Genomic DNA, 25,770 nt, shown 5'->3' on the forward strand with positions numbered 1-25,770 from the left:
GAGTAGTGGAAGATGAGACACCCCAAATGCACTGCTACAACTGGTGGCTTAACAATGAGAATGGTTGGTGTTTTTTCATACTACTGAAGTCAGCTATAGCAAATCCCCTTAGGAAAAACATTTTAGCTGTTTGGAGTTCATTTATAAAAAGGAGAATGTTGTAGTTTTACAGACCATTGTATTGTCTCACCTATGATTGGGGAAACCGGGCCAAGGGTGAACAAAAGGTGAGAGGCTGGTGCAATTTGGGGAAGTTCAAGTGAGGATAGTCCTTGCTCCCAGTAAATGTTTTCCCTTCACATGCTATGGAATACCTTGCTTTCCAAAGCCAATATATCCTAAGGGCAACTCAACTCCAAATTGTGAATGTGACAGTCAGATCCTGGTTTTATAAGCAGGAGTCAACAGTGTAAATTAAGTTGTTTTTACTGTAGCATGCTGTATTTAAAAAGTGAAAATGCTTGTTCCTCCATGAAGCAGCCTTGAGTGACAAAAGCTGAACCCATGAAAGTTGCACATAAAAGCCATTACAATGACATTTTCTTGGAAAAAAATAGGCAACAGAACAATGAACATATCCAAATGAGAACCAAGCTTAGTTAATGTAGCCAAAGGTGTAATAATATTGAAATAATAGTTTTATTGACTTAAATAGTCTGATTTGGGTGTGTGTGGGGGGATTTGATACACTAGGCAAAATAAGAACATATGAGGTTATATAAACAGGGAATGATTCTAGGTGCCGTTTGTACTGTACTTTAAGCTACAAAGAGCATAAGTAACTACATCTGCCTAGTTTTAGTGCCATATGTGATGGAAGTAAACTATGAAATGTTTTGCTTCTTTTTGTGGCCATAAAAGGTTTATTAGTGCAATTAAAGACTGAGGTGTCGGCAGAAGAAACAAGCGTGGTTCTGTTTGTGAAGGAGGGTGGAGTTTGCAGGAAGAAAAAGATGCAATAATGGCTCTTCCTAAATTGTAATTAAAAACAAAACACAAAACAGGAGCCAGCCTTGGGAACCAAACCCCTCTTCATCCTGAAGCAGATTCCCTCCCCCCATGCTATACCAAGTTAAGTGGCATGCTGGTATCAATGTTAACCAAAGTTATGGTTAAGCAGGATTCTCTTAACTAGGATACGAAACAATGATTTCTAATGGGTTTCAAATTTTGAAATAAGACAGAAGGGAAAGATTGAAATGAGGTTAGGGAGCATACATTTCCAAAGCTAACTATTCATTTGTTAACTGCAGTTAACAGGAAGTCTGTGTTATCTTTGCACTGGCCCCAAGAATAAGAGGGGTCAGGAAGGTAGTATGCTACAGTCTCTCTCTCCCCTCTCACATGTAAACTTTTTATACGTCAAGCAACCCCTGTAAGCTTCAACTTGATATGCTTTCTGGAGAATAAAAGCAACTAATTAAATTATCACCAAACAATTAGATTATTTGGAAAGTACTAATAATTGTGATTGGTATCTCTTTATCTTTATTCTAAAGGAATAAATGTGTATTCTTATGAAAAAAGGATTAAAAATGTTATCCTAGCCACATTTACGTAGCAGAAAAATCCTAGTGAATTCTACATAAATAAAATGAAAAACACCATCAGACTCCACACACCAACCCAAAAAGTTTTACTTGTTGATCCTCTTTTCCTTTGAAAATAGGATTACCTGTGAGGAAAATAATGCTTTTCCTTTGGTATAATTGCAAAGATGGTAAATAGTAAGTGATTTAATGCTCTTGGATTGACATGATGTACGTTTTAGGTAAGTGTTCACAGTGAAATGCCTAAAATAAGTTGGTTATTTGTTATTTTGTTTGGTTCTAGCTTGCTTTCATTTGGATTTGTTTACATAAAAATCAATAAAAGTAAAATGAAAATCACAGCAGAGTCAACGGAACTTATGATTGGAGCCAAAGCCACTCACCCTGCTTGAATGCTCTAAAATTGCCACAATACTGGCCTCTATCTGTGTTTTCCGTTCTAGTTCCTGGTTCTTTGCCTCTTCAAAAGATTCAAGAAAGTCTAAAGATTGAAAAACAAGATAAGGGAGGCTGCTGCTTATAAAAGGAAAAGCAGAAAAGTCCTGAAATGTGACTTATAGCTATAAGGATTCTGAATTTAAAAGCAATTAAAAATATATATAAACAAACATCTTGGATTGGATTGATCTTTATTACGGCCATTGGCCCGTTACACGACAGTTTCCCATACCAACATATTATACTTAAACCTCCAAATTTAAAATCGCCAAAACTTACAAAAGACAAACAGTAACTGAAGCAAAACAAAAACAAAGACCACCATCATACATTACAATAAATTTGTAACCTATACATCGAAACAAACATCTTAAATCAATTTAAATGGAACTTTACCAAGAAATTTTATCTGTAAGGAATATCTAGAATGTGAGCTGGTTTTTGCAGCCTTTTATTCACCTTTTAATATTGATGTAGTGATCAACCAATGACTGGACAGTCAAAACTCACACGAAGAGCCACATAAAAAGCTGCCCTCTGATTCTCTTCTATGCATCAGAAAATGTTTTACGCTTGCAAAGAAGTACCCTTGTGGGACATCAATGCTGCCAGCCTGGACCTCCTCCAACCGTGTCACTGCCCTGGCTCCAGTGAGCTGAAATAGTGCTGATGCCAGGAGGACAATGCTGTGCCCCGGGGGGAACTGCAGTGGTCCCAATGCCACAAGGTCAGTGCTGCTGCTCTGCCCGTCCCCCTCTTGTGCCACTGCTGAAGCGCTCCATTAGAGCCCTGCAGAACTCTAAGACTATGCCATTAACATGAAGCATAGTTTACTTCCGGTGCATATACGGTATGTCACCCTTGCAGGAGCAAAACTTTCCAATGTGGAGAAGGCGGCTGTGTGGGTGCAGTGGACATTTGTCCAAAGAGGGAAGCTCTGACTCAGGAGTTGGCAAAGTTTGCCTCGCCTGGCCGCTCCCTCCAGCAGAGATCCCTCTGTGGGTTGGATCGCGCCCACGATTTCCGGCGTCTGCACAGACGCAATTTCCTGCATTGTGGAAGTGAGTCCCCATGCCGGTTTAGCGCAGCGAGTGGGAGGTTTGGTTTGGGGGCAGCTTGTGGGTCGGTTAAACGCCCCCCGTCGGCCGCTTGTGGCCCATAGGTCTTAGGTTGCTGACCCCTGCTTTGACTCATGCATGCATGGCAGCTCCAAATCTACATCAGAGTTCCTGCATGCTGAAGGCAGCTTTTAAGTCAACTGAGCACTGTAAAGGTGCGCAAAACGCCTTCCTTATCTAGTTCTCTCCTGAGGATAGTCTCCTGACAAAAGCAAAAACTACAGATGCATCCTTATACAAAAGCAGCTGAAGAAGGCCATATGGAACTTAAAAACTGCTGTTATTTGATCTTCACAATCTTTTTCATGTGTCTATACAGCATTTTCCGACACACCCAGACCTATTTTATTTTATTTTCAATTTCCCACAATTAATTGTGCTCTTAAAAACATTGAATGCAGCCTACAAATGAAGAGGAATGTCTTGACTGAGAGTCTGAAGGCCTGAAATAGCAATCAATTATTGCTCTATATCAGGAATGCCAAACTTGGCCCTCCAGCTGTTTTTGGACTACAGTTCCCAGCATCCCTGACCACTGGTCCGGTTAGCTAGGGATGAAGGGAGTTGTAGTCCCAAAACAGCTGGAGGGAAGTCTGGCCATGCCTGCTCTATACACTGCTGCAAAGCCAGTGGCTATGTGGGGAAACGGCTTTGGCTAAGGTTGCTAAATTAAGAACAGTGATCATGCCAGGTGACCAAAAGCTATTAATGCAAATGAAATGTGCATTAAGAGATGCCTTCATTTTGACAATGCAAATCAACATACATTTGAATCTACTTACTGTCCATGCTTTCTTCTCTTTTCTTCAACTCCTTGTATTTCAGATTCTTCTCACCTACAAAAATGCCATTTTAAAATTAAACAGTTATTAAGACTGCGATCTTCTCATTTACTTGGAGATAAACCCTACTGATCTCGGAGGAACTCACAGCACAAACTGTCTCTGTTTCATTTTCCATTTCTCCCTTTTACATCACAACCCAAGAGGCTTTAGGGAGGCAAAGGGGCTGCAGTGAGTAGCCAGTATGGGAAATACCCTTTGTGCAAGCATCTTTCAACTAGTACCGCATGCGATCCATTCCTACACCTTTTGTTCTTTGACCTCTTTCAATGAATCTTGTTCATTTAAGAGCTGACCAAAATCCATGTATGGAAATCTGATTTAAAGCAAATATTCAGTGCTTGAGATAGAGGGGGTACTTTGTATACTTTGTTTGCATTTTAATAGGGTTAATTCAGTCTTTAAAATATATAAAAATTATTTCAGTGGATGTCTTGTGTTTCATAAGCAAAAAATTTGAAAGGATAAGCTAAATATAGATACATTTAGAGTCAAGAATTCCAACATCTTCTTTCCTCCCCAATAGTATTGTATCGACATCCCTTCAGCTTTCCTTCATATCTAACATATACAAATTATAAACATATGCAACTGGCCCCAAGGGACCATGATTTTCCTTGAACTTCCTTGCAGCTGTGAGCCTGTTCCTGGCTGACTCTCCCTTTCATGATACAGGAAAACTTACCAGAAGTGCCCTGAAAACGTCTAGCCCACTTTTCAGAGGACCATGAATATATATTCCTGGACTCATTTTTAAAAATCTAGAGAATATTTCTACTTCTTTGTTTTATTACTCTTGCCACAAGAAACAAAACAGACTCGTGTAAAAGCAGTGTGTGCTGTTTTTGCTAAGCTATCACCAAAGCAATCTATTTCTTACCGTCTATAGTCATCCAAATGATACAAGAAAATAATGCAAAAGCAATATGCAAAGAAAAAAGGATAAAAGCAGAATGAAGAAATTGTTACTATTATTTGAAAATGGAGAGACCAAATTAAGCAGTGATGGGAGTTCCAAGATTGCAATTAAGAAAGAACAATACTATTTAAGTTCCTTAACAGATTAGTGATTAGCAGGAACTAGGAATAAGACCCTTTGGATATATTCAGGCTAAATTAACAATCGTCTACCTCTCAAATATTTTTTCTCATGTTCTTATATGTGATACTAGGGCTCAATAATATATACGTACTCAGAGAAGCATATATACACAGTCTGCAAATGGTGCTGTATTATGTCTTAATATTTTGCTGGAAGCTGCCCAGAGTAGATGGGGAAACCCAGCCAGATGGGTGGGGTATCATCATCATCATCATCATCATCCATAAACCTTGCATTCTGTAGTGAAAATACTAATCCCGTCTATGCCAAGAGGATACTGCTGTTTTTGCTGAAGTCTGGACCGTTGCTTATATATGGGATGGTAGCAGGCCAGAGTGAAGACTGCAACAGTCTAGTCTGCTCCCACATGCCCTGCCCCACAGGCTCAGCTGGATTGGCCAAAGTCAAATGACAGTGATGAGGTGGGAGCTGGCCCGGGGATTTTCTAACTGCCAGCAACCTGGTGGCTGCTGCTCCAGTGGTTGCGGAGCCGATGGCAACAGGCCACAACTGCCCCCCACCCCAGTCTGGGTAAGCAGCCATTCTTGGAAAGAATATTATGCAAAATAAGGAAGTATGTGCATACAGTGGTACCTCGGGTTACATATGCTTCAGGTTACAGACTACGCTAACCCAGAAATAGTGCTTCAGGTTAAGAACTTTGCTTCAGGATGAGAACAGAAATTGGGCTCCAGTGGCGCAGCAGCAGCAGGAGGCCCCATTAGCTAAAGTGGTGTTTCAGGTTAAGAACAGTTTCAGGTTAAGTACCTCCGGAACGAATTAAGTACTTAACCCGAGGTACCATTGTACTTGTTCCATTTGCAAAACTGATTTGTATCACAGAACTTGGACTGGACTTAGTAAAGGAACTGGCCTATTCTGGTACAGAGTACACATTGCCCTGACTAGGAGAAACTTCATCATGTTATTCTTCGCTCACTATTCTCACCCCCTGAGGTCCTTCAGAACAAGAAGAAACCTTCCTGCCAACAGCAGATTTTTGTGCGCACGGATCTTCAGTACCCTCAATCCAGAGATCATAAATGAATGGGGAAATTCACAAATTCACTTCTGAATCAGATCTACTACATGGAAGAAAAACTAAACAAGATGGCATCTACATTTTGGAACTCTCTGCCTATTGATATCAGACAGACACCTTCATTGTACCATTTTCGACACCTGCTAAAAAATATTTTTGTTCAGACAAGCTTACCCAGATACCTAGAATGTTGATGTGCTTTTAGTTTATTGCTGGTTTAAATTTTTTGAATGTTTTAACTGCTTTGACTAATATTTTTATTGTTTATTCATTTTGATTTCAGGGCTTTTTTAAAACTATCAAACAGTATATAATTTTTTATGAAATAAAGTTTATTTAGAGTAGGCCTATTGAAAATAATAGACCTAACTTATTCATGTCCATTCGTTTCAATTGGCCTGTTCTGAGTAAAACTTAGTTGAATACCCTCCTTAATAATGTTTTTTAAAACCAGGTTAATATGTCCTGTCTATTTTACCTTGCTGCTCCTCTAAATCCATGTCAAGCTGCCGTATTCCTTCGTTAAGTTGGTTGATTTTTTCTTTTATGTCTGTCAGCCTAAAACCATGCAAAAACTAAATGATGAAAACTGAAAAAGTATAGCATTTAGCAGGCATTTTCTGGAAGGGAAATAGCAAGGTGAGTGAAGTTAACAAATGTAAAACTCCAACCTCTTTTAGTTTCTTTCCCAAACATCTCTTAGTTTCTTAGCATTCCAGCACTGACTATGTATTTAACTTTAAACAGAAACTTGATTATCCCAAAGGAGTGATCTCGCCTTGTTTAACTTAACAAATGGGTCCACCTGCTGGTTAATCAGCATTATAATGATGACTTGGATTGCAAGCCTATACTAATTCACCTACTGGGAGTAAGTCCCACTGAAATCAATGGGGCAGACATATATAAGATTTCACTGTTTGCTATAATAGAAGAATGCACAATTGTTTTATTTGTACTGTTCATTAAAGCCAGGCATCCCCAAACTCGGCCCTCCAGATGTTTTGGGACTACAACTCCCATCATCCCTACCTAACCGGACCAGTGGTCAGGGATGATGGGAATTGTTGTCCCAAAACATCTGGAGGGCCGAGTTTGGGGATGCCTGATTACAGCCATCTTTAGCCATTATGAACAAGGGACAGAAAACACACGAAGGGGATGACTATATGAGGTCTACCTCTCTTTTATGCCTGCAGAGGTTTTCTGCATGTTTAAGAACCCTGGAAATCTTCCACCTTGCCTAAGCTCCTTTCTGCCAAAATTCCCTTGGAATGAGGTAAATTGCCACGAGATGAACATGTAGATATTGGGGGGGGGGGGGGACTTGGTTGAGAAAATACAGTCTTTGGCTTTACATACTACTTGCTTTTAGCACTTTAGTAACAGTTCATCCCAAGTCATCCCAAATAGATCATATCTCAGTTCAAAATACGTTGTAACTAGAAGTGTTTTGCGAGGCATTCAAAAAACACAAGGTCTGTTTCTTTATATAGCCTATAAGCAGCTGCACTATACAAGCTGGTTATATGAGTTGAGCAGCTTTGCAGAAATAGACAAGAGAATTGCATTTATATTCAGAACCAGGGTCTAAAAGAACAATATGGAACAGCACTCACTGTCTCTCCATGCTTGCTATTTCTTGGTTGTCTTCCTTCACCTTTAAAAAAAGAAAAAAAGAAAAATATAATCATTAAATAACAATGGAAAACCAAAGATGGTTGGTCTCTGCAAAATATCTCCTTTTTCTTTCTGTATATTCGGATGTAATGTTTAATTTATTATTTTCTCTGGAATTTTTAAAAATGCAATAAAGATTTTTTAAAAAATTACTCGGTTATGCTAAAAATGGAGACCACTTAATAATAAATGGCGTCTGTCAGTTCTGTTTGTAGCGTCATTATCAATAGTTGGTGGTTTGGACAGGGGTGCTTACTTGACCTCCCAGTTTTTACTTTTCAACTGCCCTTTGTTTCCAAAATCTCTTCATTTCTGTCTGTTTTAGCACTCTACATACCTGTTTTAGCAATCTCTCTCTCTCCTCCTGTGGAGAGCCCATACTTTTGTCCTCTGCAATCATTTGATTCCGATGTTCCTCAAGGCCATGAAGCTTTTCATACAGTTGCAGAGCCTCCTGTTTAACCTGGGAGTGTGCTATTTCCTGAAGAGAGAAACTTCATTACTAAAGTTATGAAATATTTTGTGAATAAAGTCATGTAAGTGATCTGTTAAGAATTTTTGTACATCGACCAAAAGTGCTCATGTGTTGAAACTGTCAGGTAACAATTTATTTATGATTTGTTTATAAAGAAATATATATCCCTGAATACTGTTTGGAAAAAACCCAACCCATATAAATACAAACAATAGTATTTAATAAAATGCCCTTTAAAACTTGATAAAAATAAAACTATACATCCTGGATAAAACTGAGTTGAGAACTAAAAATCAAGAGCCTACAATCACTGAGTAACAAAGCCCATGGCTTCGATTACAAGCATTAATTGATATTCAGTGTCCAGAAAAATTAATAGGCTATCATGGGATTTTGGCCATATTTTCTTAACGGTACAACAAAAACAAAAAACCAACAACTTATGCCAGCTTTTGTTTTCTCATTAACAAAATTTTAAACACCCTCAAATTTCAACTATTTTGTAATTGAACAGAAGAATTTAATGTCATACATACAGCATCTAGAGACTGTTCTTTTATATTCACAGCATCCAGTTCTTGCTGTAAAGCACACAATTCCTACAAGAGTAAAATAAATTAGTATGCAGGTCCTGTTACTGGAATATTCATTACCAGAAATCTGTTACCTGAACACAATTAGTTATACCCAACCTTTGCTATATGAGACTCGTTCAGATATCCAAACAGCTGGAGTTTGTCCAGTTCCTTGTGTTTATCTTGGCTGTGGCAGCGTTTTGGGCAGAAACCATGGAGTGAGGGGCAGAGATAGGGCACATCAAGGAGCAGAAAAGATCAGACAAATGAGGGAGCAGGAAGGATCAGAGAATTCGGTTTTTCTTTTGTTTGGCTGATTGACTGCAGTAGTTTCAGGCAGAAACCAAGGAGGGAGAGTTCTTTAGTCTATGAGTCGTGTCCAACTCTTCGTGACCCCATGGACCAGAGCACGCCAGGCACTCCTGTCTTCCACTGCCAGTTTGGTCAAACTGCGGGAGGCAGTGGAAGAGGGAGGGAGAGAGAAAGGACAAACCATGGAACAGAAATGCTCATATAGGAAATATTGGAAATCACGAGCTCATTAAATGAAAACTTGCCTAACGAACAATTTCCTAGGAATGCACTGTGTTTGGAAAGCAGGACCGGTGTGTTTGGTTAATGAAAGCTACCAGAGGCTACGTGCATAGAAAATGGACCCCTCAAAAAAATATGGGGAGTTGACAGCTTAGTCAAGATCATGCCATCCTACATAAAAGGATTTCAGCTTCTGGTTTTCCACTGTTGGATTTCTGCTATAGGAGTTCTTTTTCATTTATCAACGCTTTATCGACTGTGCTGGGGCTCATCAAGATGTAGTTCAGACATGAAAGCGTCACCTGCAAGAGCTTTTCATTTGCCACTTTCATCTCCATGTATTTAGCTTGATCCTCTTCAGACATATTTTTGACTATGTTTTCCGCCGCCTGCTTTTCCTGCTGGATGTCATCTTCCACAGCTTGAATGAGATTTTCTTTGCTGCATCACAAAAGCAAATATTTTGTAAATCTGTTTCATTTTTTTAAAAAGGTTATTCAAATCTTTGATTTACACAGAAGTACTCAGCTTGCTCTACTAGCTTTTGGTTCTGACAAGTGCTAAAGAAACATGGAGAGAACACCATTTCCCTTTCTTCTAACCACTGCTGCCACTGCCCATTTTCTCTCCCAGATGAGTACCAGAAACAAGGAAATTACTTCAACTCCCCTCTGCTGAAAAATTCCAGGGAGGAAAAGCATAAGTACTTTCCTATTTAGCATGTAGGCTGACCGAAACCAAAGTGTCAGAGTTAAACTAAATCTGAATCAAATGCTTACTTTGCTCCCTGCCCCACAAATAGATGAGAAGCTCAATCATCAATTAAAAGATTTTGTTTGAGCTCAAACCAGAACAGAACCATCACCACAACAAAGAACAGGTGACTGATTTTATATATATGGCATTTTAGACTAGTACACTCTCTGGTCCCAAACAACAGTCCAATTCACATGACCAGTGAATGAATCAGAAGCATCTTTATTTGCATCAGCTCCTCGCCACAGCCGGCCCCTGCTCCTGCCAACCTAGCAGTCAAAGTGCAAGTAGATAAATAGGTACCACTCCAGCGGGAAGGTAAACGGCGTTTCCGTGTGCTGCTCTGGTTCACCAGAAGCAGCTTAGTCATGCTGGCCACATGACCCAGAAGCCGGCTCCCTCGGCCAATAAAGCAAGATGAGCGCCGCAACCCCAGAATCAGCCACAACTGGACCTAATGGTCAGGGGTCCCTTTACTAGCCACAGCAATGCAATGCAATGCAATAAAATGTACTGAAGAAAGAGGTAAAAACTTAACTATAGAAAACACATTTGGGGGGGGGGGTTTACATCAATAATCAAATAGTAGATCTTATTCTAATTGCCCCCGCTAAAAACATTGCAATTTTTGCTGTCATCTGATCATATTGATCTGCTAAAAGAAAGGACACAGTAGCAATGGTTGAGTGACTAGGCATGGACAATAATAGAGGGGTAATAACCTCAATCCCCAAATCTTTATAAAGAGTGCAAGCCAGAAGCACATGAGCCAGTGAATGTGTCAAAGGGGATCCAGGCTTATGCTCACCGCCTCTGCTTCCAACTCTTTTCTGCATTAAGCTTCTGAACAGAGCTCAAAGGCACACTTTGTAGGGGCATAAGCCTTCTCCATTTAATTTGCACTCTGCATTTTGCAAGATACTAGATCTCAGAAAGAGAGAGAACTGAAGAGGGCAGGAGTGGGGATTGTGGGTGTGAGTCTGACCCCTCCCTCTGTCATGTGCCAGTGCTTATGTAAATAGGGCTAGCTTGAGCACATGAACTCCTATCTTGAAGGAACAAAATAAAAAAAAAATCCTTCCAGTAGCACCTTAGAGACCAACTGAGTTTGTTATTGGTATGAGCTTCCGTATGCATGCATGCTTCTTCAGATACACTATCTTGAAGGAAGTTATGCATGTTGGGCTTGCGGAAAACATTTGTACTGTGCCTTCTCTAAGTGTTGGGAAGTTGCAGGAAGCTTTAAGGCTGAAATCTACTATTGAAGATTATGAGGGAAAACAGCTTGGCAGGGGAAGGGTGAGAGTGCCCTGACCCTCATGCAGTAGCTTGGCTACTCTCTACAGCTGTTACTGAAACCTTCTCCCTACCTAACCTTTAAGCTAAGTGAAGCATGCACATTCTTCCTGGGGAAAATCCCGGTCTGTATACCTGTGCTGGTAAGGCCTTTGGCACTGTACAGAACTGCAAGCTCTGAGTATCCAAGTTTGGGTGGCATTAAAAGCATTAAAAGATGAGAGAGAGAGAGAGAGAGAGAGAGAGAGAGAGAGAGAGAGAGAGAGAAACAATCTGGCAAGCAGCAGCAGCGATGTGAGCAACAGGATCAGTTTGGTAAAAATTGCTCTTCATATTTTTTCCATCACACTACATCTTTCCATATTACGTTATCAGCCGTATTTCCCCTGGGTTCCTTCTCAGCTATTAGCACTCTCTCTCTAACACATTTAGGATACTGGATTACCTGAGATTGGGCCCCATGGAAGTTAATGGGCCTTACTTCTGAGCAGACATTAAAGAATTGCTCTATTAAGTATCATATTACAGTAGTACCTTGGTTGATGAATGCCTTGATACTCGAACGTTTTGGCACCCGAACGCTGCAAACCTGGAAATGAGTGTTCCAGTTTGCGAATGTTCTTTGGAAGCTGAACATCTAACGTGGCTTCTGATTGGCTTCCGGAGCTTCCTGCAGCCAATCGGAAGCCATGCCTTGGTTTCCGAATGTTTTGGAAGTCGAACAGACTTCTGGAACAGATTCCGTTTGATTTCTGAGGTACAACTGTATTTATTCATTTAATCTAGCCAAATCCATTGCCGAAAGATAAAACTATCATATAGGAAGATTAGGGCACAATATCACAATGATCACACTCACTCTATCACACAGGCAAATCACTATCCTAATATGAATATTTATACTTTCTCATGTGAACCGGAGATGAACCGGCACATGGGTGTCAAATAGGTTACTGAATCTTTATTAGCCTAAACTGGAATCAGAGCAACTATAGTCACAGCTGAATCAGAACTGATCCAAAATGTTTAGTGCCTTCTCCTCTCATTGGTTTTGACTTAATGATACATGTGACATATAAAAGTTAAAGGTGATTTTTAATTCTTTGAATGTAACTTATACCTAACCTCCACCCCGATCAGCATGTTAACAACTGCAAAGGCTTTTAGCTGTCGCTTTTAATATGCACTTTGTATATTTATAATGTCTGATGTTTGGTAACTGTACCCCACTAAAAAATAAACTTCTACCCATGGCTCTCTGTTTCCAATACAATCATGTTTTATTGGAAACTCTAACCGTGGGTAAACTTGCTCTTTCGCCCTCACTTCATGTCATAAACATGATACCTGATCATATTCTAAAACTTCCTTATTGGCTGCAAGTCTATTAAGTCACATATGAACCCAAGTCAATCTTTTGCTAAAGGCATCCTGAAGTTCCTTATTTTAAACGACGTGCTTGCTAATAGGGTACAAAGGTTGAAGCCAAGTGAAGTTAACATTGTACTCTTCTTTTTTTAATCCACAAGGATACACGCAAACATGTATATGATGTTCCAGAGAAAAAATAAGAAGGTAAGCGATTGGGTAAACTGCTAGTATTGTCAAACGTATAGATGTTTGTTTTATTAACAAATGTATAATAAAATACATTGTTTCACAATCCAACTATTAAGATTATAGTTTAAATATTATATTGGTTCAAAGCTGTATGAATTCACTCGATGGCTTTGCAAGAGGACATCTTTGGAAGCTTGGAAAATATTTTTCAAATGTTTCCCCTCAGTTTAAACAGGGAAGCTGCCCGTTTTATTCTTCTTAAATAACGAAGGGCTTTTAACGGAATACTTCAGAAATAAATGTGAATCCCTGAAGAATTTTACTTGATTTTAATACATAGGACTAAAAGGAGGAGGTTTTCACAAGAGACACTACAACTTTTGTGTGGGTTTTGCGAGGTGACTGATATTACTTGTTTGGGTGCTCTAATGTTTCTAGATACTGCCGGCTGTGCTTTTCTCTATCTTTAGAGATTTGCAAACTTTTCCCTATAGGGAAGGGTCAAGCAGTTCGCACCAGTGCAATAGATATGGCTCATGTCTTGTGTAGCCTTGATCAGTGGCGCCATTTCAGAGCTCTGGAGGGAGGATGGGCAGGAAGGAAGATTCTAAGTATCTGAAGTACTGTATAGCTGTTGCAGTTTCTTTCTTTAATATTTGGTAACAGCTATAGCGATAGTATTAAGACATCTGATGAAAGAACACCAGTACTTGGAATTTTTTTATTGTATTTCTACAGGCCACCTCAACAGATCACAGCTATGTCGTTTTTTAAAGTATCAGAACACTAGGTGAAATAGACAAAGACAAGAGACTTTAAAAAAGACTGGGAATCGTTCATGCTGTATTTACAGAAATATTGTAAAGAAATGGACTCACTAGCAGGGTTTGAGTAAAACACTTACAATTAAGAAAACAAGAGTAAAGGTTAAGAAACAACAATATGGAAATTAATTAAATGTAAGAAGTAACTGGAAGAAAATTTGGTATAAAAATGGTAAAACTGTAAGAGCATTCAGCCGAAAGAGGGAAATAAGAGAAAATTTAAGCAGAAGTAGCAAATTGTCAAAGAACCAGAAGGAGAAGTTGAGGGAAGTCACGGGGTGGGGGGGAGTTTTGTTTTATTCTATTTTCTTTTATATGATAAATGTGTTGAATATTAAATTGCAAATCTTAATAAAAAATATTTTTAAAAAAGAAACTAGGTGAAATAATTTCTTGAACATTGACAGATGACAAAGGCCTGATTTCATAGCACAAACTATATATAGTTTACATTTCCATATTTTACTCAGTTCTACAAATCCTGTTGATTCACTTGGCTTTGCAATCACAACTATGATGCTCTTTGTGAACTTCTTTTTCATCATCAAATTGAGCTTCAATACTATTCAAGCGATAACGTGTACCTATAGGTTCAGAATATGAAGCTTGCTTGGCTCCCGACACTGGTTGCAGCTCTCTTTTTACATCCAGTTGCTGCTTCTCAAACGGTAAGCTTCATAACCAAATCAAGCTACTACTACTGGTCTACTTTTCCTATAAAGCTGTTAACAGCTTGATCCTTTACATGTGTTCTATGAAGAAAGCCATATTGTGTTCAATGTGGTTGACTCCTATGTGTACTTAAGACTGCAGCCTAAGGCTATTTTAACTCCTCTTTTGGGGTGGGGTGGCAGAAATTATCACATTCATATATATGATAGGACCTCCGCTGCCTTGCGGGATATCTTCAGAAGGAAAGGCATGTGGGTAAACCCTACACAAATCCGGAGTGCAGTCCCTAAGACGGTTGGATGGTACTTCTTTCCAGCAACTCCTGCCACCAAGCTGGTGTCAAACATATTGCTTTGATTTCCTTTAGACCACACCAGCAAGGTCTGGTCGTCTGAGCAGTCCAGGAATACCATACACACTGCCAGGCTTGCGCCCTGGGGAGGTTGCTTGGGTGCAGCTAACGTGGTGATTTGACTTCACCCCGGAGGCGAACTCCATTGTCTTTCGAGACAGATGGATGCCAATAATATATATGATAGAGTATGGTATGTGAAGGATCCAAAGCCCACAGAATACAGTGCCTAACCAATCATATTATGATTCTCATCACCTGCAAAATACAGTAGTTATTTAATGGTACTCCCTTCTTAGCACCAGGAAGAAATATTCCATGAGTTTTGTTCTGGTCATTGTAGGCTGGTATGGGATGTGTGAGGTGGGGAAATAGATGGTCTTTTTAAAATAAAAGTTCCCTTTAGTCTTACAACTCTCTGCCAAAGCATTTATATTCAGTCCTGAATGATTCAGGTATTTCAGATTTCTATGCTCAATATTCTACTGTAGAAAAGACTTTAACTCCAACATTTTTTATTTGAGCTCCAAGATTTCAACAAAAAAGGAGCATGCCTGTTTTCCTACAGCCTGAACTACTTTTTCTGGTCATTTTCTTTCACATACTGATCATATAGCTGACTCTAATATGAAGGACCACAAATCTGAACAGCTGTAGCTTTATTTATGGCTATATAGTTGTTTTGTGCTGCTGCTTTTGTTTCTATATTGTTGATACACTTTCAATGTTGTTATAGGATTGTATTTGGCAATATCACCTGTTCTGATTTTCTTTCTGAAGATTAGCCGGGCAGAATTTTCCTTTACAACAAACAATAACATCAATATATTTTAGAAAAGTTTTCATAACCCTATATATGAGAGCTTGATGAACATATTATCTGTTTTATCCTGGTAATCTTCCCCAATCTGTATTTGTAACATTTTCTCTCTCTTTGTTTAACAGGTTAAGTGCGAGGAAGCAGCAAAAAACTATACTTCTGTTCCTCCTGGCCTAGACAAAAATGTTTCTATACTAGTTCTTAGTTACAACAGCATCACTTTAAATGAAAGTGATACCACAAATCTTCAAAAGTACATGAATATTACAGAATTATACCTAAGCAACAATTCCATTTCTATTCTCCGTAATTTTACTTTTGACAAACTTTCAAAATTAGCAGTTCTAGATGTCAGCAATAATTCTATCAGTACAGTTGAACAAGCAGCATTTGCTGGTTTAAATAAACTAAAGATTTTGGACCTACAGAATAACAAAATTGTACAATTAGATTCCAGTGTGTTTGTATTGCTAAAGAGCTTGGTGGTCTTAAACCTAAAAAATAACATTATGAGATATTTTGATGCAAAAATATCCCTTAATTTAACCAATGTCACATTAATTGGAAATCCATGGGATTGTTCATGTGACCTCGTTAGTTTACAGAGTTGGCTGAAGACCACTAAAGTAACCATGGGTAAGTATCAAAAAATATATTGGTGTTTTAATCTACACGATTTCCATTTCAGGAGGACTAAGTGTACTCCGTTGATGTATGAATTTAGCTATCCTCACATCTTTTATTTTTGAGATAAGGATTCCTTTAGACTAAGAGCCAAAAATGCTAAAAGGAGTTGTCAATAAATAGCACACCGAAAAGATAAAATATGAACTAAATGTCGAGCCTATACATTAAGTTGGTATTTGAAAAGGTCATGTCTGAAAATTGCCTATTCATCCAACAGATTTTGTATAGGAAAAGAGAAGCATTTGCCCTATGAACTAGAAATGTGCTAACAGTGCAATCCTATATGCACCTACTAAGAATTAATCCTAATGCGTTCAATGCAACTTACTCCCAGCCTTAAGACTCCTATTAAACAGATAAATAGCACAGTCAAACCTGCCTGAGAGTATTATAGGTGATACTGGATATATTCATATATTTTATGCCCAGGAATATTTTTATGGAATGAATAATTGCTGGAAATAATATATTTGCCTCTGGCAACCCTATAACACTAGATGGTCTCATGGATTATTTTTAAAGTTATAAACCATACGGTCTGAAGTTGTTTTTGAGGTCAGCGCAGACCAAAAACTTTAATCTTTTTGAAATATTTATATTTACAGAGAATGAGAACGGTACTGTGTGTATGTCTCCAAGCAGCCTGAAAGAACAACCTATCAAGACAGCAATTATAGCTGACTGTGAGAAAAGAGAGATGACGACTGAAGCAACCACCTTATCTTTCACTTCTCTTAATCCAACTAATAATAGTCTATCTCTGCATAATGGTACAAATAGAAAAGCACTAATGTCAGGTATATTTCAGTTTAATTTACCGGCAGCGTCCATTTGGCTATAGAAGCCATGCATTTCAGAAACAATACTAAAGATCATTTAGTGCACTGATATAGAATTTAAAGCAAATGCATATTGAATCCAAATTTAGGTGTCCGCTAAAAGTAGGGCTCCCTCTGTTCATGGATAGCTTTTGATCCAGCAGAGGGTTCCTGCTGGTGGAAGGAAGAACATTATTTTTGCCCAATCCCCACCCGTTCTGTAGTCTTCCCACGATCCCCCTACCCTCTCCAGCAGATTTTCATAGGGTGCAAAGGTCTGCAAGGTGAACGGGCAATTGGTAAAGGTTGCTCCCCTCCTCTTCTGCCATTATATCAAATCTATAACTGTACATTCTTTTCCTTAAACATTGTTGAGAAAAGCTCCACCATTTCCTTTACATTTCTCAGGAAGAAGAACTCGCACAGCAAAATTCAACAAGGCTTGGTTTATAGACTCCAGTCTCTATACTATCATCATACAAATTAGAATATTTAGCATATATATTGATAATAATATTAGATGTATTACCAAAATAGCTTTTGAATGGTCTTTTAAAATAAGTAATATGCTGAAAGTTATGAAGACTATATATAATTGCAATATAGCCTTTTCTAGTTTTTTACGAATATTGGTAAACGTCAAATTAACCCAGACAGTCATGCGTCATTGGGAGCACAAAGTTCAAATTCTTTTGTTAAACTTGTTTCTGGTGCAGCTAGATCTCAGCTAATCTAATTCAAGATACTTGCCCAGGGCCTAATTAACCTTGATGAATTCTTCCACTGATTTGGATGAATATGCCTATCTGGGGTCACTAGTCAGAGACAAACCGACATAACTAGACCTGGAATGAGGCAGGTACCTGGGATCCAAGCACACAGCATAATGTCCATTTAACTGTACCAGTTGAATTCCCACGATTATGTTAACAACAGATGCCTTCAGGACTCTTTAACAGAGCAACTACTGAAATATGTTCAGTCAAGTGCCAAACTTTACTAAAACACTGCTTTTAAAAGGCTAATAGTCAAATGTCCTAAAGATGATGTGTTGGTGTCACAGGTGTGAGAATTGCAAAACCACAAACTTGATTCTCCAGTGGATTGAAGTGCAAAGTGACTTTTGCATATTCTTTTCCCCCTGCAGCTCCTTTTACCTCTGAAAAGCTGATATGGAAGGTTAGGGAACCCTGAGGAACAGTATAGGGGGTAGTACCAGGGGTTGCAGTGGGGATGGGATTTTGCAGAAATCACCTATGCCACTTCTGCCCACAGAAGCAGGCAGTTTGCAGAGTGGGAACCTCTGCTGGATTTAACTCACTTCTGTGAATGGAAGGAGTCTAGCTCCAACCCTTTATTTTTCTATGGAGAGAGGGAAGTTACTTGATAACTTCTGAAAGGTAACCTTATGAGGAAAAATGGAGTAAGAGTTGTATTTATACTGAAAAGTACTAAAATGATGTTTGATTTATTTTAAGGTGTGGATGTTCATCGTCCTGGCAAAAGTTGGACCTTTCTGATTGGTGTCCTGGTTGTTGTTATCAGCATTTCACTGCTGATTGGAATGGTCATCAAATTCCCAGTATGGTACCGTTATTTGATTAGCTATAATCATAGTCGTTTGGAGGAAGACGAACCAGAGATGTTTGAAGAAACTTTCACATCTCATAACTGCGCATTCCCACATACACCAGGTACCAATGAAGAAGAATCAGTTGTGGTTTTTGAACAATTTCATACATTTGTTCCAGAAGAAGATGGATTTATTGAAGACAAATATATTGATACATGAAGAGTTACTATGAATGTTGCAGTCTGAATCTATCTGCCTCATTCTGAAATATGTGCAAAGGGCTGTCATATCTGTAGCTTTATAAAGCAATGGGCTAAAAAAACCAAACTGTTGCTGCTTGTGATTAATCAAAATATACACTATTTAATCTTGTCATCATTGCAGAGAACCACTATTGGTGAAATGGTGTTGGAGGATGAAAGGTTTTTTTGTATGTAAATCAGGGCATTTTGTTTGGGTACCTGAAAGAGAAATATAGCCCTATACAGTCATACCTCGGCTCCCAAACGCCTTGGGACTTGAACGTTCCGGTTCCCGAATGATCAAAAACCGGAAGTGAGTCTTCCAGTTTTCGAACATTTTTTTGGAAGCCGAATGTCCGGTGCGGCATCTGCTATTGTTTCCGGCACACCTGCACAATCGGAAATCAACTGGAAGCTGTGCCTTTGTTTCCAAACGTTTCAGAAGTCGAATGGACTTCCAGAACGAATTCTGTTCGACTTCCGAAGAACGGCTGTATATTTAAAAACAGGCAAAACAAGGGTCTGGCATGCTAAGGAAGTCATTACACAAATCATTAAGGAGGCATCCCCTGGATTTTAGAGTCTGACCATCAATGAAGAAGAAATAACATCTTCTGTGTCTGAACATCCAGAAATATGTAATTAATTAAAATAATTCTAATTAACAGAACCAGAGTTTCGCTTTTGTTGCACTGAACAACTATGACCGATATAAGTTAAATAAAATAAATAAAAATGCTTGTTTGCACTTTTAAATGAACAAAAAATCAGAAAAACAGGTTGATACCATGGGTACCCTGGAGTGGCTGTCTGCGATAGGGGTGGGCGGCACCGCTCAGCGCTGGTTTTAGTCCTACTTGGATGGTTGTTTCCAGAGGGTGATGTTTGAGGTGTGTTCTTTGGCCCCGTGGAGCCTTTAATTTGGGGTTCCTCGGGGTTCAATGTTAAATTAAATGTTTTATCCTATATGCTACTTCTGGGGTTTGTGATGGTGAGCTGAGTTTTTAATTATTTAAAACTGACTTGTTTTGTTGTAAATTTTACCCCCTGTGCTGTTTAACAACTACATGAAATCACTGAGTAGGGTCATCTGGAAGTCAGCAATATGCTGCTCACACACAGCTGTACTTCTCCTTTGCATGTCCTGGTGTGGATGCCCTGGACCATTGTCTTGCCCCAGCAATAGTCTGGACGAGAGCTAATAAACAGAAGCTCAATATAGATAAGACTGAGGCACTGTTAGTGGGGGTTCCCTAGACTGGATGGCTGGGACGTTGCCTGCTCTTGATGGGGTTACACTTCCTCTGAAGGTCTGCATATGTAGCTTGGGAGTACTCCTGGATCCTTTGAGATTCAGGTTGAGATTCAGGTTGCCTCTGTGGCACCAAGTGCCTTCCATCAACTTCAACTGGTGGCCCAGCTGTGCCCTTATCTGGACAGGGATCGCCTAACTTCTGTTGTCTATGCTCTGATAGCCTCTAGTTTAGATTACTGTAACACATTACACGTGGTGGCCACATTGAGAAACTTCAGCTGGTGCAGAATTTGGCAGGCAGGTTGCTCAGTGGGGAAGACAGTTTGAGAATGCAATGCCAATCCTGGCCCACTTGCCAATTAGTTTCTGGGCCCAATTCAAAGTGCTGGTTTTGATCTCTAAAGCCTTAAAAGCAGCAGCTAGACTGGTGATTGGGAGTGGCTGCCGAGACCATATTAACGCCGGTCCTGTAAGACCTACACTGGCTCCCAGCACGTTTCTGAGCACAATTCAAAGTGTTCATGATGACCTTTAAACCCCTAAACAGCCTCGGCCCAGGACACCTGAAGGAGCGTCTCCACCCCCATTGTTCAGCCCAGACACTGAGGTCCTCCTCCGAGGGCCTTCTGGCAGTTCCCTCACTGCGTTAAGTGGTTACAGTGAATCAGGCAGAGGGCCTTCTTGGTAGTGGCACCTGCCCTGTGGAACGCTTGCCCACCAGATGCCAAGCAAATGAAAAACTACCTGACTTTTAGAAGACATCTGAAGGCAGCCTTGTTTAGGGAAGTTTTTAATGTTTGATGTTTTATTGTGTTTTTAATATTCTGTTAGGAGCCACCCAGAGTGGCTGGGGAAACCAAGCCAGATGGGTGTGGTATTATTAATAATAATTATAATAAAAATATTATTATCAAACAGGTCAGGACCACAATACCTCAAGGTTCATCTCTCCCCGCACGAACCAACCTGGACCCTGCGGTATAGAAATTCAATAAATGAATAAATAAATCCCTGAAATTAAATGTGCTATTGAAGACTGCATGCCTGACTGTGCTTTCACCATGAGTATGTCCTGATTCCTGAAAGAAAGGGCGTTAAACTTGTTATCACTTCCTCATGTATTGGATGTTATAAAATCCTGGATCAGTTGCCCTGTGTTTGTGTCTGACAGTTGTAATTTATTTATGGGGTAGGCTACAGCGGAAAGTTTTGAAACGGCGTGTTCTGAGTGTGGGTGGGAGGACAGGGCTGAGTCAGTCAGCTATCTGCTAGAACTCACGCTGCTTTCACTGGTTGTCACACAACAGCATCGGGTCCAACTGCCCCATCCACCATGACTACTCATTGTGGGCACCATGAGCAGCAGGGCTGTGGATGCAGCCCAACTACTCTGCAAAGCATATTAAATAATTTGCCTTAAAAAATTGTCTTAGGATCAAGGTAAAATATCATTAATCTGATGGATATTGAAATAAGACTTTTTTCTCAACTTACATGGCTTTTGTTGCTGTAACTACAATTGGAAATAGTAGAAAACATCTTCTTTCCATATGAACCTACCTGGACCCTGAGAGCATCTTCTGAGGCCCTTCTTCATGTGCCTCCTCCTCAAGAGGTCCAGAGCATGGCAACACGAGAACGGGCCTTCTCTGCAGTGGCTCCCCATCTGTGGAATACTCTCCCCAGGGAAGTTCACCTGGTGCCTTCATTATACACTTTTAGGCACCAAGCAAAAAAGTTCGTTTTTAATCAGGCCTTTGCTTGATCTGATTGACATCCTATGCCCTTTTAAAACATGGCTCTTTTTTTGGGGGGGGGGAGGGATGTTATTGGATTGTTGTTTTTATTTTGATTATATATACTGTGGTTTTTATGTTGATCTTTTCTGTGAACCGACCCGAGACCTCCAGGTATAGGGCGGTATATAAATTCAATAAATAATAATAATCTAAAGTGTGAAAGGTCAGCACACACATGCTACTGCTTGAGTACAAAGACCAGACAAGTGTCAGGGGTCTGTGAATGGCATTATAACACAATTCAGAACATTTCTATGCATTTGTTTATTTTCCAGTTTCGTTTTTAAAAATTCATATACTTACGCTTGTCTTTCTGTAAAAATGATGTCTATGCCCTGAGCTTCACGGTCATTTTGAGCCTTCAACTATTAAAAAGACACAGCCACCAACAGCATGAGAATAGCTCTGCTATATCTACAGCAAATAAATTTCCCGTTTCTAGAGCCAACATCTTTAATTCTACTGAATTTGCTTTTATGCCATAGATCAGTCTTAAAATGATTTTTAAGAAATACAACATGATCCTAAAAATATGTTTGAGAAATGGAAAATAAATCAGAATTAAGGGCAGTTTCAAATGTGTCTGTACTAATTTACATGCATAACGGCTGGACTGTGCCTATAGGTAAAAGGTTTATATAGCTCAGGGGCAGCTTTGGTGCTGCGGATGCTGCTGAACTACAAACTCCCATTAGCCTCAGCAAGACTGTCAGTAGAGAGAGATGATAGGATTTGAAGTTCAGAAACATATGGCAGGCTAAAGGTTCCCCACACCTGGCATAACTGAATGAAGTATCAGATCTTCACAAATATTAATTTACTTATTTTTATTTATTTGATTTCTATCCCACCTTTTAACAGGTTCTCAGAGCAGCCAACAAAAAATAAAACAAACTTTAAAACGATAACATTAAAACACTACAAAGTAAAAGAGCGCTTTAAAAGCAGTCAGCAGAATTAAAAACACCGAACATCACAACAGCAAGTTTCAGAGGATTGAATAATCCAGGGAAATAAAAAGATCCTTGCCAGGTACTGTGCTGTAAGGACAGCAAGGTATGCCACAGGCAAATTTGAAGTTACAGATGCTGACTGCAACAGATGAAGTTGCAAGCACAAGTAATTTCAAATAAATTGCAAGCATCTCACTGATAAGATGTTTTGCAGGAAGGGGTCCTTTGGAGGGTGAGAATGGCGGTTTAAAACCAGCTCTTGCTCCCCTCTCCCAAACAGCTGATCAGTAAAATTTCCATGTGCTAGTATCAACTACTCATTTCACTGGTAAAAAAAATGTTTTTTTAATGTTTCATTTGAACTACCATTTAATTGGAAATTTAAATTGTGTAGGTCCTTTCTATTGTGATCCAATGTTTGGAAGAATTGTGGCTTTTTATATTTCCTTCTATTAACTAAGATGCTACTTTGAAATGTCACTCTGCATATGTATTTGGGTCAACAGTATATGCAGTTACACTCATCCTGAGAACCAATTACAATTGTTTTCAAACATTTTCCAGCAGCTACTGAGCATCACTCGTTAGCAGCAGTCCAAGTTGAACAATAACCAATTCAGGCAAAACTAGTACTGTGATAAAACAATGTTAATACTCACCAGGTTATAGTCGTTCATTACTTCCTCCATATCGGTATTGGTATTAAGTTTATCCACCAGCTAAAACAACACAGAAACCCAATTAATTGCTAGTTTTATTCCCAATGAATTATCTATAGGTAATTATCTATGCAATTGCAATTCAAAATTAGATCCAATATTGTCAATGTGTGTAATATATATATATATATATATATATATATATATATATATATATATATATATATGCAGGTTTTGGTGTCCTCGGGTGTCTTCCCGTGTAAAAGTTGGGGTGTCTAGGCGACGTTTCGACGAGGTCTCACTCGTCATCTTCAGGCTGGTGCTTTCGGCTTCTTGTTACTGGAACAGAGCGGGATCTCAATGTTTGAGTTCCTATAAATACTGTAGAGGGGGTGTGGTGTCTAGCCTCCAATGTTCTGGGCAGAGAGGAAGTTCCCAGGCTAGTGTGCCTTTTCTTCTTTTGTTCCTTAATTACTTGAGAGATACCTTGAGTGATTTCTTGAGTGATATCCTGAGTACCACTTAGGTGGGTCATTAGGTGTGGATTAGTTGCTAAAGTCTTTGTGTCTTGACCTCTTGAACTTTGTGAAGAGTTTTCCTGAGAAGATGGCTGTATTGCACTTAGTTGTGCTTTGGCTTGGCTTCGTGTATAGGGGCGAGCTGTGGTTTTGTGGCTTGTGTCAGCCAGATCTGTGTAGGGATTGCAGGGGGGTGCAGCATCCGGAGGTGCCACCATGGATTGGCTACTGGATGGTGTCAGTAATTCATCTGTGGAGAGGGTCTGGGTTTGGGTCTGGTGTGGTTGATTGGTGTTGGCGTTCTGTGTGCCTCTGGATCTGGTGTCAGTTTTTGTGGGGAGGGCTAATTTCCAGATGTCTGGCAAGCGGGATGTGTCGTCACGCTTGTTCATGTTGTGAGGGTGTTTCTCTATCTCGATGGCTTCCATGATTATTCTCTTGTGGTGATGTTCCGTGTTAAAGAGCAATTTGGAATCTGCAAAATTAATTTCGTGTCCTGTTTCTTTCATGTGTTGGAAAAGAGAGGAAGTTTTTTCTTTTTTTTTGACGGCATTCTTGTGTTCTGCGATACGTGCATTTATTCGTCTGTTTGTTTGTCCAATGTACGTGGCTGGGCAGACTTTGCAGGGTATTTCATAGATCCCTTGGTTTTCCAACTGGATTTTATCCTTGGGGTTTCTGAGGATATTGGCTATTTTTTGGTTGGTGCAAAAGGCTGTTTTGATATTGTGTTTATGGAGGATTTTGCTAATTTTATCTGTAGTGCCCTTGATATAAGGAAGGAGGGCCATGCCATTGTTTTCTTCTGTGTCTTGGTTTTTGGGGGGTGTTTCCTTTTGGATTAGCTTCGTAATCCTGTTTAGCTGGTATCCATTGGCAATTAACACATTTGAGAGATTCTGTAACTCAGTTGTCAAGTGGTCTTTGTCAGCCAGGCGTTTGGTTCTGGAGATGAGAGTCTTGGCTACGGAGTTTATTTGTGCAGGGTGGTGGTGTGATTGTGCATGTAAGTAGCGGTTGGTGTGTGTTTTTTTCTGGTAGATAGTGTGTCCTAGGGAGCCATCAGGTTTTTTGTAGATTAGGACGTCAAGGAAGGGAAGTTGGTTGTTGGCTTCTATTTCCATAGTGAATTGTATTTTCCAGTAACAAGAAGCCGAAAGCACCAGCCTGAAGATGACGAGTGAGACCTCGTCGAAACGTCGCCTAGACACCCCAACTTTTACACGGGAAGACACCCGAGGACACCAAAACCTGCATTCCTGTACCCGTGAAAATCTACGAAAGCAAATATATATATATATATATATATTAGTAATATAAACAATAACGTACCATATTGTAATCAGCTAGTTGCCCCTGAAACTCTTTGATCTCACTAGCTAAAGACTCTGCCCTAAGAGAACAGGAAAAGAACAGTTACTATACAACATAGCTTATGTGATAATATGTAATTAAAGCAAGTCTCAAGTTTTAACATACAGTAAGCCTGCAACTTACATGTATTTAACTTGCATGCATGCAGCTTTACCTGCTGGGCAAATAAATAAATAAATAAATAAATAAATAAATAAATAAATGGGGGCGGACATCCAGGAAAAAAGACTTTGGCAATCCCACCTGCCATTGAACC

The 25,770-nt window shown here is 39.5% G+C and overlaps 2 protein-coding genes across 6 annotated transcripts in view; one reads left to right on the forward strand and one right to left on the reverse strand.

Annotated features, from left to right (window-relative positions):
• The window catches only part of IFT74 (intraflagellar transport 74), a 42,309-nt gene that overhangs the window by 10,943 nt on the left and 5,596 nt on the right, over nucleotides 1-25,770 (reverse strand). For all 4 annotated transcript variants that reach the window (XM_083719105.1, XM_083719106.1, XM_083719108.1 and 1 more), the window contains exons 6-15: nucleotides 25,473-25,533; nucleotides 23,623-23,682; nucleotides 22,314-22,375; nucleotides 9,659-9,797; nucleotides 8,784-8,846; nucleotides 8,110-8,253; nucleotides 7,712-7,752; nucleotides 6,571-6,650; nucleotides 3,889-3,942; nucleotides 1,934-2,031 (exon numbers count right to left, since the gene is read on the reverse strand). In XM_083719105.1, the coding sequence (XP_083575231.1) occupies nucleotides 1,934-2,031; nucleotides 3,889-3,942; nucleotides 6,571-6,650; nucleotides 7,712-7,752; nucleotides 8,110-8,253; nucleotides 8,784-8,846; nucleotides 9,659-9,797; nucleotides 22,314-22,375; nucleotides 23,623-23,682; nucleotides 25,473-25,533 (802 nt within the window). The remainder of the gene's footprint in view (nucleotides 1-1,933; nucleotides 2,032-3,888; nucleotides 3,943-6,570; nucleotides 6,651-7,711; nucleotides 7,753-8,109; nucleotides 8,254-8,783; nucleotides 8,847-9,658; nucleotides 9,798-22,313; nucleotides 22,376-23,622; nucleotides 23,683-25,472; nucleotides 25,534-25,770) is intronic.
• Nucleotides 12,862-19,621, forward strand: LRRC19 (leucine rich repeat containing 19). 2 transcript variants are annotated; one of them, XM_083719520.1, is made up of 5 exons: nucleotides 12,862-12,983; nucleotides 14,383-14,460; nucleotides 15,762-16,272; nucleotides 16,929-17,120; nucleotides 18,620-19,621. In XM_083719520.1, the coding sequence occupies exons 1-5, from the start codon at nucleotides 12,951-12,953 to the stop codon at nucleotides 18,931-18,933; spliced, it is 1,128 nt and encodes a 375-aa protein (XP_083575646.1). In that variant the 5' UTR covers nucleotides 12,862-12,950; the 3' UTR covers nucleotides 18,934-19,621. The 2 variants fall into 2 exon arrangements, with proteins under 2 accessions (XP_083575646.1, XP_083575647.1); XM_083719521.1 differs by lacking the exon at nucleotides 12,862-12,983 and adding an exon at nucleotides 13,737-13,758.

The sequence above is a fragment of the Podarcis gaigeae genome, assembly GCF_964106915.1.
Source record: "Podarcis gaigeae genome assembly, chromosome: 17".
NCBI lineage: Eukaryota > Metazoa > Chordata > Lepidosauria > Squamata > Lacertidae > Podarcis > Podarcis gaigeae.

Coding starts and splice junctions, on each gene's coding strand:
- LRRC19 (XM_083719520.1), top strand. CDS start 12,951: ATGTATATGATGTTCCAGAGAAAAAATAAGAAG. Junction 14,461..15,761: donor CAGTTGCTGCTTCTCAAACG/GTAAGCTTCATA, acceptor TTTGTTTAACAG/GTTAAGTGCGAGGAAGCAGC. Junction 16,273..16,928: donor GACCACTAAAGTAACCATGG/GTAAGTATCAAA, acceptor TTATATTTACAG/AGAATGAGAACGGTACTGTG.